The sequence below is a fragment of the Ahaetulla prasina genome, chromosome 5 (assembly GCF_028640845.1).
Source record: "Ahaetulla prasina isolate Xishuangbanna chromosome 5, ASM2864084v1, whole genome shotgun sequence".
NCBI classification, from domain to species: domain Eukaryota; kingdom Metazoa; phylum Chordata; class Lepidosauria; order Squamata; family Colubridae; genus Ahaetulla; species Ahaetulla prasina.
The window spans coordinates 12,852,067-12,864,246 of NC_080543.1; the positions used below are offsets into that span (position 1 = coordinate 12,852,067).

General features: G+C 37.5%; 1 protein-coding gene across 2 annotated transcripts; it reads right to left on the bottom strand.

The window, feature by feature from the left end:
- Positions 1-10,798, bottom strand: CHORDC1 (cysteine and histidine rich domain containing 1). Of its 2 annotated transcripts, XM_058186036.1 has the most exons (7): positions 10,648-10,798; positions 10,340-10,398; positions 8,993-9,063; positions 8,762-8,867; positions 6,546-6,665; positions 4,406-4,468; positions 1-2,973 (listed from the first exon to the last, which is right to left on the bottom strand). In XM_058186036.1, the coding sequence occupies exons 1-7, from the start codon at positions 10,781-10,783 to the stop codon at positions 2,824-2,826; spliced, it is 705 nt and encodes a 234-aa protein (XP_058042019.1). In that variant the 5' UTR covers positions 10,784-10,798; the 3' UTR covers positions 1-2,823. The 2 variants fall into 2 exon arrangements, with proteins under 2 accessions (XP_058042019.1, XP_058042021.1); XM_058186038.1 differs by lacking the exons at positions 10,340-10,398; positions 10,648-10,798 and adding an exon at positions 9,584-9,638.
- Between the last annotated feature and the right edge of the window lie 1,382 nt (positions 10,799-12,180).

A 12,180-nucleotide genomic window follows, 5' to 3' on the forward strand; every position in this document is an offset into this window, starting at 1 on the left:
TAATTTAAAGCAAATATCTTTATTACTATACAGAATAGATCATATATATTTTTTTCGAGACAAAAAACCAACAGTACTGACTGTGGAAATGGTGACTTGGCTGTATAGCACTAATATCTTAATAAAACTTGGGTCCCAATTTAAACGTGCTTTGCATTTAAGAATGCCCATGCGTTTCATTGGAAAAGAAGTGATTCAACTATAAACATGAAAATTGTGCTTGAAATGGCACATTAAGCAACTGCCCAAAATTAAGACCTACAGGAGGCCTTGCAATTGTAACACTCCAAGCTAAATGATTGACCAGGTTTTTTTTCTTGCCCAATAACGGGATCCCCAATCGGAGGGACTTGTAGACTTTCAAGTTCCAGGAATTCTGGGAGTTGAAGTCCACAAGCCTTTAAAAATTGCTAAAATTGAGGATCCCTGCAATAGGAGACTACAAAAATGGCAAAGAATGCTGTCAAGTCCCATCAGGAATACACAGTGCTGGGAAGGATTCCGTACAATGAATCAATTCCAAAATAGGCCTGAACCACAGAAGCCTGGGGAAATTGTTCACTGTATCTCAAGTGCCAACAGCTTATTTCAAGGCAGGGAAAAAAACAAAACAGGGAAGTTACAGTACGGTAACTTCTGTGGTTAAAAATCAGACTTTATCAAGGCAAGTAAATGAACACGCAACTGACAATCTGGGGAGTGGAGAACTGTACTCCCAAAGGTGCCTGCAGCTATTGGTTTCAAGTCTTGCTAGCGCCATTGCCTTTGAGCAAACTGGTATGCAATATGAACTGGATCCAAGTGTCATGCTAATGAAACATGACAATGCTGGGAAGTAAAATTACAATTGTTAACAAAGAACAATCATTTGATACCCTGAGACCAAATTGACCTCTCGTTGGAAAATTACTCTCTAGGAACCTTTAAGTAGACAATTAAGATCTACTTGGATTTGTTGCACGTTCTCCAATTTTTACTTATTTTAAACCATGGCTTTGTTCTTGGAAGAACCATTTTCTTTTTTGCTTTCAAATATCAGAAGAAGTGTTTGTATTCACTCTGCTCTACTTTGCCTGCAATTAAAATTCTGCTTGATTTGTCTTCATGCAATTTGCCGTCTTGCTCAGAGGTCAAGCCACAGGAAATATCTATAATCACCAAAAGAATCTCCTGGGTATAACAACAGAAGTTGCTGGGAGGGTCTGTCATTCACTGAATGGCTTCTCCAAACCCCTGAAGGCAGGATACTTGCATTCAATGATGGTTGGGGTATAGTGTGGTGGCTTTTAGGCAGAAATTCAAAGAAACTGACCATCCAGATCAGAAAAGCAGATGCTCCAGAGCTAATTGGAGCACAAGGGACAGAAGAAGCAGATTCTGAAGTTGCACCGTTTATTAGCGTCCCCAACATTTCCTGCTCTGCGGACTGGCGGTGGCAAGGTGAGGAGAGGGGACAGTATTGTGTGTGCGCCACACCATTTGCACCAATGCAGCTTCGTGCGGGCACACTCGCCTGCCACTTGCAGGCCCAGTTTCAAAGAGGCCATGGCCTGGCACTGGGCTGCAGACTGGGGGTTGAGGGGGCCCTGTTCGAGAGTTATCTTTTCTTAGAAAATTCAGTTTAAACTGTCTCAAATGCTTATTAAGAATTACAACCGCAAAAGGCTGCTTTATTTTCCTCCTATAACTGACGAAACCTTTAAAAAAATAGAATTATTATAAATACAAGTAACACATGCTTTTAAAAAAGGCCCCTCTTTCTTCATGCAATCCCTTATGAATTGAGTGACGCCAACGAGTCGTTCTGCATCTAAAGTAGTTTTGCCATCTTCAAGTATGTAAAAAGTTCTGTAACTTATTCTGCAAACACAATTTGACATTTGCGCAAAGCTCCTAGTTTTGCATAAAACTGGCCATTTTGTACTTGTGTGTATTTCAGCCCTCCCAGCTTCCCCTACTCCCATTAAAAGTCACAACTTCGGGCAAAAGGGTAGCAAACTGAACGTCTTGGTACAAACCGAGGTGCCTTACTTGATTGACCACAAAGGAGATGTAAAAATTGATCAGAAAAGCAGAGCCACCAAAGTCAGATGTGCAAATATGCACATTTTGTCAATGCTATTTCCTCTTTGGATGAGGGCAAGGCTTAAGAGAAGCAAACGAAACGGACCCAAAATTCCCAGTGCCTGGTTTTTGGAAAGTCTTGGCTTTCTGAATAAGTGCACAGAGGTAGCTTAGCAGCTCACAGACAATATATTTCCTGAATTCCAAGGAATTAAAAAAAGAGAAGAATTACCAGCTTCTCTGCACAGGCAAGTCTAAAACCACCAGGTTATTCTCTACTGTTCTTTTCTGCATTTAACAACGTTAAAAAAATATGAATCAGAAATGCAGCAATAACCCTTTTGTGCTCTCCTTGCTATAGACTGAGAAACGATCTTGCAAGTATCTAACGACCTAATGAGAATTTCACTTGGATTTTCAATATATAGGAGACTGCTTCCTAGAAGATGCTAGAGATGACTAGCTTCTAGATGTTATTTAATTTGGGACAATGAGAATATTGTGATCCTTTTATAATACGATGGCAGAGAAAATTCTGAGGTTTGCAAGAGTTTCCACGCGCATCACCCGAAATTGGGCAAATTGAGGAGTCGGTACAACAAAAACAGTGGTCTGCCCTATCGCTTACAAGCCATGCACTACACTCGAGCTGGAATGAAAAATGTTTAAAAAAGTGGGCTTGCCTATAAAATCAAATTTGTGTTAAAATGCCAAGTCACCATTTTGCCAGGCACAAGGAACCAGAAAACTTTTCAGATTTCAAGCTTGCTCTACGTTTTGAGGCTCTTTGTGTTGCAATTTGGAAGCCGGGAGTTCCAAGCCTGCCCATAACATGGGCTCCGCTTTCCTCATGGTGAGCTCGATCTTCGTAGCCGTCATATTTACGTAGCTCCTTTTCACATCAATCACCTGGAAGAGGAAAATAGTGGCTTCAGTCCAAGCAATGGAACCGGGTGGACTTATCAGCATCTTTAAAGGCAATGCATTCAGTTGGCTGTTATACAGGTAGTCCTTGCCTTACAACAGTTCATTTAGTAACCGTTCAAAGTTACAACGGCACTGAAAAAAGTGACTTATGGTCATTTTTCACACTTGCGATCGTTGTGGCTGCCCCATGGTCACATGATTTACCTCAGGATGTTTGACAACTGGCTCATGTTTATGACGGTTACAATGTCCCAGGATCATGTGACTATCTTTTGTGACCTTCTGATAATCAAAGTAAACGGGGAAGCCAGATACACTTAACTGCAGTGGTTCACTTAACGGATGTGGCGAGAAAACTCATAAAATGGGGGAAATAGTCACTTAACAAATTTTTCATTTAGCAACATAAATTTTGACCTCAATTGTGGTCATAAGTTGAGGACTACCTGTAGTGTTGGCACATGACAGTCTTTATTGATTACAGAGAAATCAGTAAGCATTGTTATAACTTCGGAAAGAGGCTTTTTAGTGTAAGTCCCTGAACTCTGGGGAGAAAAATCCACCATGAACACACAACTCCAATATTACCTATGAGAGAATTGTGCATGAAATGAATACAAGTAGTCCTTGACTTACAACAATTTGTTTAGTGACCGCACGGAGTTACAACAGCACTGAAAAAGGTGACTTATGATCATTTTTCACACTTATGACCTTAGTGGCATCCCATGGTCATGGTATCAAAATCCAGACTCTTGTCAAGTGACTCATATTTATGACCGTAATAGTGTCCTGGGGTCACACAACCACTTTTTGCAACCTTATGATAAGGAAAAGCCAACAGGGAAGCCAGATTCACTTAACAACTGTGGCAAGAAAGGTCTTAAAATGGGACAAAATTAACTTAACTTAGCAACAGAAATTTGGGGTTCAATTGTGGTCATAAATTGAGGTCATAAATATCTGCAGTTGGCAAATGAATAGGGAAATTGGACATTTTGCTCCCAAAGTATGAAAATAGATTATAGTAACAGTAGCCTTGAAGGCTTCTTATCTAGATTTCTGAGATCAATAGGCATTTATACAATCTTCCCTATACATCAGTTTTATATCAAGAGAGTCAAATGAGACAACAGTTAAGTTTTTAACTTGTTTCATAACAGGTTGTGATTGTGATGAATGAAAAACTGATTCACTCTGCCATACGGAATTTTGCAACACACGCATTTAGTAATGACTTAAGTGTACAGAATCCATTCATCAACCACTTCCACAACTGTCACCTAGACTTTGATATTTGCATATTTCTCAAAACACAATCCCACCGCATTAGAAAAGTCTGACAACAGAACCCATAAAAAGACTTCAAGGGAAACTTTGTAACAGAAGATTCGTAGTAGAATTATGTACTTACACCCCATAAATTCAGATTCTGATTGAACACCTTATCACCTTCAAACACAATATGGATATTTAGCTGCAAAAAAGAAAGAAAGATGTATGAAATGGAAGAGAAATTCAAGTTTACTTGGAAGTAACCCTTCCCTTTAAATGTATGAAAGCAGTGTTTCTCAAGTTTGGTCCGTTGAAATCCACCCATCTTCAACTGGCCAAGGTTGAAAAACACTGTATGAAAGAAAAAAAGATTTCCCAGTTCCTTCAACCACTCTTTACAAAACTCCATTTCTAGAATATCTTACTTGTTCCGACTTCTCTGATTCCTTCTTGAAGCATGGTGACCCAAGCTTGATACCACCCCAGATAACCAAACAAAATATAGTAGAGGAGAATGATTAATCCCACAATTGGGAAATTGTGTACCTACTTACACTGCATCAATTTTACACTTCATGCAGTATAAAATTGCATTTGCCTTTTTTGCAAACAGATCCGACCTCTGGCTCTAATCCAATTTGCCAATCAGCCCTTATCCCAAGCTTTTTTTCACAACTGCTGTTATTAATCCAATATTTGACACCTCGTTTCCATGTGCTAAATTTCAGAGGGAAGAACTTTGTATTTCCTTCTATTAAATTGCACTGCTATTTTCAGCCCATCTTTTTAACTTTTTTTTTTAAAAAAATTGTCCTCCGAAGTATTAACTATGCTACCGAAAGTAGTGGCCTCTACAAAGTTGGTAAATGATCCCTTTATGTTCTCATCCAATAAAAATCTTAAAAATCACAAGCTCTGGTTCTGAACTATACATCACCTCTTAAAACATCTCTACAATTTGATGAAGAGCTAGTGACGATTACTCTATGGATGTGATTATTGAACCAATTATATATTAATTACATTGTCATCATGCCCACCATCCAACAGATAGTTTTTTTTAAAAAATCAGCCTCACGTAAAAGGACCTACAAAGAACTCAGACCACCTCTATATGTTTATTTATGTGTGCATATACTTTATTGCAACTAATTTAATAGACATAGTTTATTGTCGTGTTGCTCTACAGAAGATGTCTCACATACTTCACAGTCTAATGCAGTATGATGTCCTTTGGTGGTACAGACCTAACACCTTGTAAAAAGTTCAAATGCCAAGGCTGAAGGAAGGAGATGAGGATGATCAATAGCAAGATGGATGCACTCTATTACAGTGGCCATGAGCAGATCATTGGAAAATCTGAAGTACCAGATTAGGGGCAGACCACTATAGGGAAATTCTGTGTACACTGAGTCAGCACTGAAAGTCTGTAGAGATTCTCAGTCATCCAGGTCATGGTTGTCCTAAAGGTGCTTTTTCAGGAGGCAACTGGACTTTGTTTTTTCTTTTGAAGTCGTTTCACTTCTCATCCAAGAAGCTTCTTCAGCTCTGATAGGACAGTGGGGGATGGAAAGATTTGTATTCCTTGCAGAAAGCTTGGTAATTTGCATCCTTTTAGAGGGTCGGTGAAGCACTTGGAGGTTTATCTGTGTCCTCAAGATCACCTGAGTAGTGCTCCTGGTTATTTATTATTATTATTATTATTATTTATTTGATTTTTATACCGCCCTTCTCCCGAAGGACTTAGGGCGGTGTACAGGCAAAAGTAAAAAACAGACAATACAATATACAATTTAAAATGCAAGTTAAAAAACTTATTATAATTAGCCTAAAAACTTTAAAATATATAAAAAACTAAAACCCCATTTAAAATTAGTAATAAGAAATTTAAAATCGATAAAACTTAAGCCAGCCCCGCGCGAATGAAAAGATGTGTCTTCAGTTCGCGGTGAAAGGTCCGAAGGTCGGGTATTTGGCGTAAACCCGGGGGAAGCTCGTTCCAGAGTGTGGGAGCCCCCACAGAGAAGGCCCTTCCCCTGGGGTTCTTGTAGTATGCAATTTTTTCCTCTGGAAATAAATCCTTCCATTCCCCACTATCCTGTCAGAGCTGAAGAAGCTTCTTAGATGAGAAGTGAAATGTCTTCAAAAGAAAAAACAAAGTTCAGTTGTATCCTGAAAAAGCACCTTTAGGACACAGTCAACACTGAGCTGATGGCATGTAATCAATCAAAAGTTCGTGCATGTACATCAGCCCCACCAAAGGAAAAAAAGTAACTTACTAATGTACTGTTTGCCTCTACCCGGCTAAGTTCAGGAATGGAATTCTTCGCATAGATTGAGATTGTCACTTCACGCCCAGTTTGATGCCAGTCATGTCTGCATGGCACCACCTTCTTCCCCTTAAAAGTGGAGCAGACAAACACCATCAATTTTTCATTAAAAAACAACAACTGCTGTTTATTTTGTCATTGGAGTGGATATTCCCACTGCTGGCCAGTTTGGAACAGAAGCTCTCCCTAAAACCAGTATGGGAACTTATATGCAAAAGGAAGATTTTTCCTCAATTGGCAGAATATATGCAGCGGTGTCTTTAAACAACAACAACAACCACCAAAAAAAGCTGCATTTTTCCACTCTACCACGTAGGACAAGCCATGGAACTCTTTTTTAAAATTTATTTAAGTTTTCCTAGGCCCAAACTGTCTGGAATTTTAGAAGTCTCCGGTGTTTTGTCGCCTACTTGTATAACCTACTCCAGCAAATTCACTGAAAGAGACTCTTTTAACAGTACTGTCATAAAAAGAAATACAGGTAGTACTCAACTTATAGCCATTCGTTTAGTGATCATTTGAAGTTACAACAGCCCTGAAAAAAGGGACTTTTAAAACTGGTCCTCACATTTACAACTGTCACAGCAGACAGTCACTTGATCAAAATTCAGGCGCTTGGCAACTGACATGGGTTTATGATGCTTGAATTGTGCTGAGTCCAAGGGATCATCATTTGTAATCTTCCCAGATGGCTTTCCACAAACAAGGTCAACGAGGCAAATGGATTTCGTTTAATAATGTGTGGTTCACTTAACAACTACAGTGATTCACCTAACAACTATGGCAGAAAGATTGTTAAATTGGATGCAACTCATTTAACAACCACCTAGCATAGCAACAGAAATTCCGGTCCCAATTGTGGTCGTAAGTCAAGGACTCCTGTAAAAGGTTGCTCCACAAATAAAATATATTTCTTCAACATGGCAGAGCTATCAATATTTATGCCCAGGAATATCATGATTTGCCAGCGCCAGTTATCAGAGAACTAAACAGGAGAGAAACAGCTCCTCATACACCTTGCTTATTGGAGAGCTAGGCAGGAACCGTTAGCAAAATAGCAATAGCACTTGCAGAGCTACTACAGCACTCTCTGGGCAGTTTACAACGTCAGCATTTTTTCCCCAACAATCCAGATCCTCATTTTACCGACCTCGGAAGGATGGAAGGCTGAGTCAACCTTGAGCCCCATCAGGATCGAACTGCAGACTGTGGTCAGTTAGCCTGCAATACTGCATTCTAACCCCTGGGCCACCAGGGCTCCTGACTCCTGACACGAAAACGGTGGGAAGGTGTTCTTTTCCATTCTAGCCATAGTTCAATCTATTGGAGCAAGTGAGAGGGATTTCAGGACACCCTCCTCTGCTGTAGGAAAAGGGGAAACTACATAGAATATTTTATTGGACAATTCTAAGTAATCTGTATGATTTAAGGTTTAATGCTGCATGGAAAACAGAACATATACGTCTACCAAACTTTCCATTCTAGCCATAGTTCAATCTATTGGAGCAAGTGAGAGGGATTTCAGGACACCCTCCTCTGCTGTAGGAAAAGGGGAAACTACATAGAATATTTTATTGGACAATTCTAAGTAATCTGTATGATTTAAGGTTTAATGCTGCATGGAAAACAGAACATATACGTCTACCAAACTTTCCCGTTCTCGGACCCATCAATGTCATTTTTGGTGTATTAATTTTTTAGTTATTTATAAAAATAATGAAGATGCATAAAAATGCATAAAAACTGCATTTTTAGAAAAACAGATTAACCTGCGTAATAAGACATAGTATAACTTATTACAAACTGCCAGAAGAACTCAAATAAACATGTTTATAAATGGGTTTAATATATACAGTAAATGGTATATTTAGAGTATATTCTCTAAATACAAGTTCTCAGTTTATTTAGTGACCATTCAAAGTTACAATGGCACTGAAAAGTGATATGACCATTTTTCACACTGACAACCGTGGCATCATCCCCAGGGTCATATGATCAACAGTACAGGACTTCCTGTGCGATTCAAACTACCATTTGTTTCCTTTATTTTAAAATTTCAGATTTCAAGTTCTTACCCTTAAGGTAGAAATGGACTAAACGCAAAGCCAAAAACATTTAGATTTTCCCAACCAATGTAGCCAAACAGTGTAGCTGCGACTACTTACGGCTTCCTTCTTAATCCATAGGTGTGTTCCGGTTGTGCAGCCCTCTTGAGCCAAAAAAGTATTGAAGTCTGACGTTTTCCTCTTACAGCAACTCCAGTACTTCATCCTATATATTACAAAGGGCAGGAAAAAAAAACTTACATAGAGAATCACACAGTATTATTGCTAGTCATCCAAATATGATGCACGTCTATAACGAATTATAAGAATGAATTTAGCCACGATACCCACCCTTCATGGAATATAGGCACACCAGCATGATAGATACACACGTCTTCCGTGCTGCCTGGTCCTTCAAATGTCTAGGGACAAGTTAAACAGAAAATAGTTCATTAGCCACTGAATTACAGTAGGTTACATCCCAGCACTTGCCAAGCAGGAAAAAGCCACGCATAGCCATAGCCGTTTTTATTATTTTGCAATTCCCGTTGGTCATCAGTTGAAAGCGTTACACAATGAGCCAAGTTTCTTCCAGCTGTCTGGATGAGAAAGAAAGGGGGAGGAGGGAAGGCTTTTCTGTGGATCTTTTAAGGGACATTGGGAAAATATTTACATATGCAGATTTGGATCAACATTTGGACTTTGTTTAAAATAATAACTCGTTGTTATGATTCATGTGTATTTAAAAATAAGAAGACGGGTGAAAACTCCCTCGGTTGCAAATGCAAGAAAATGCACTTTGATATATACATATGATAACTATTCATGGGATATGTTGATCTAACATTGGTTGGAGGTCTGTACTAAATAAAACAACAACAACAATGTAAAATAAAACAGATGGTCTACTGTGTTGTTTAAATAAGATTTAAAGATATTTACCTTTGAACAGCCTGCATTTTTGCACGGAGTCCCAATCTTTATCTCATCGCTATCATCATCTGTAAAATAAGAAGACAGGTGAAAACTCCCTCCGTTGCAAATGCAAGAAAATGCACTTTGATATATACATATGATAACTATTCATGGGATATGTTGATTTAACATTGGTTGGAGGTCTGTACTAAATAAAACAACAACAACAATGTAAAATAAAACAGATGGTCTACTGTGTTGTTTAAATAAGATTTAAAGATATTTACCTTTGAACAGCCTGCATTTTTGCACGGAGTCCCAATCTTTATCTCATCGCTATCATCATCTGTAAAATAAGAAGACGGGTGAAAACTCCCTCGGTTGCAAATGCAAGAAAATGCACTTTGATATATACATATGATAACTATTCATGGGATATGTTGATCTAACATTGGTTGGAGGTCTGTACTAAATAAAACAACAACAACAATGGAAAATAAAACAGATGGTCTACTGTGTTGTTTAAATAAGATTTAAAGATATTTACCTTTGAACAGCCTGCATTTTTGCACGGAGTCCCAATCTTTATCTCATCGCTATCATCATCTGTAAAATAAGAAGACAGGTGAAAACTCCCTCCGTTGCAAATGCAAGAAAATGCACTTTGATATATACATATGATAACTATTCATGGGATATGTTGATTTAACATTGGTTGGAGGTCTGTACTAAATAAAACAGATGGTCTACTGTGTTGTTTAAATAAGATTTAAAGATATTTACCTTTGAACAGCCTGCATTTTTGCACGGAGTCCCAATCTTTATCTCATCGCTATCATCATCTGTAAAATAAGAACTCTCCTTTAGAACATTTCTAAATTTTCATGCTTAAAAGAAATTTTGTGGAGAGGGGGAGGATTGGGATGTACTGTATAAGAGATCAGAGGAGCACTCACACTAAGTAATTTGTACACAAGATGTTTGCTTTTCAAACAACAGCACCATGCACACTGCAAAAATGAAGTGTAATAATAACGGGCACAACACATTCTTTGGTAAAATCACCTTGGAATATTACTAAGCTACTATACCTTTTTTTATTTCATTTTCCGATGATAGCTTTAACTTTTCTAATGACTGTTTCAAGGACGCTGATACTTTTAACTGCAAGCAGCTCATTGGTTCATCAGAACTAAGGAACCACAGGGGAGGAAAAAAATGCATCATTCTGATTATTCAGTCTCAACAACTAAATATTTTGCATATTTTAAAGTGGTTAAAGAGTTTTTAATATTAATATTCTTGGAAGTTACTCTTATGATTAAAAAGGATTATATCATATAGATTTACAAGTTTATCCAAAATTGGTTTACAAAGATATTTTGAGTTTCTCCAGGAAAAAAAGTAAAATAAAACATAGACATTACATAGACATTACTTAGACAGCAAGTAATAAATTAAAAAAAAAAGTTATAACCTATGAAATAAAGCCTGCAATTCCCTATAAATTCTTTTTCTCTACTGACTGATTGTCCTTGCTTCTCTCTCATCGCTGCTGGGTTCTGGTAGTCTAAATTTAGAATGCAGGCTGTTCAGGGAAAGAGTGTCATTTAGTTATTATAGTCACAATGTATTATGTAATAATATTTTGTTATATAAAGAAATATATCTGAAATGTTTCTTGGCAATTCATAATTTTGTTACATTAAAGTTTCATTTGTATAACATATATCCCTCCAGGCACTAAGTATACATTCCACATGGGCATCATGCATATTACTTAAACTTATCTTCTAAAATAGGGTTGAACTATTAACTGTACAAGAGAAGTAAGGTTCTTCCTTAATGACCACTATGTAAACTCTGCAGAAATATTACCTCACAAATATTTATAGATCATGCTTTTTTAAAAAAGGGAGGAATTTAGGAAAAAAACATACTGAGTTTTACTACAATCGGATAAACTGATAAGAGATCATGAAAACACTTGAAATAACTGCAATTAGTATGATTTAGTTGCAGTTTTTTAAAAGCCATTGAAATAATTATATTTGCCCACTTACTTTAAGAGCATCATGAAAGACAGGTACGCCTGGGTGATATGTGCATGATTCTAAAAATGAAAAAGCAGATAGCTTAGCTAAACCCAAATGAATGAGTTTATATGAGCAGTATTTAGCAGAACAATTTAGTCTTATGCAACAGTGATATTTTTAAGATATGAAATAAAGCCTGCAATTCCCTATAAATTCTTTTTCTCTACTGACTGATTGTCCTTGCTTCTCTCTCATCGCTGCTGGGTTCTGGTAGTCTAAATTTAGAATGCAGGCTGTTCAGGGAAAGAGTGTCATTTAGTTATTATAGTCACAATGTATTATGTAATAATATTTTGTTATATAAAGAAATATATCTGAAATGTTTCTTGGCAATTCATAATTTTGTTACATTAAAGTTTCATTTGTATAACATATATCCCTCCAGGCACTAAGTATACATTCCACATGGGCATCATGCATATTACTTAAACTTATCTTCTAAAATAGGGTTGAACTATTAACTGTACAAGAGAAGTAAGGTTCTTCCTTAATGACCACTATGTAAACTCTGCAGAAATATTACCTCAC

What these genes read in the sequence shown, in the direction of transcription:
- CHORDC1 (XM_058186036.1), bottom strand. Translation starts at nt 10,783, where the DNA reads ATGATGCATTTTTTTCCTCCCCTGTGGTTCCTTAGTTCTGATGAACCA. An exon ending in GTGCCTATATTCCATGAAGG is followed by an intron (nt 8,868 to 8,992) that starts GTGGGTATCGTG and finishes TGTAATATATAG; the next exon opens with GATGAAGTACTGGAGTTGCT. An exon ending in TATGGATTAAGAAGGAAGCC is followed by an intron (nt 6,666 to 8,761) that starts GTAAGTAGTCGC and finishes TCCACTTTTAAG; the next exon opens with GGGAAGAAGGTGGTGCCATG.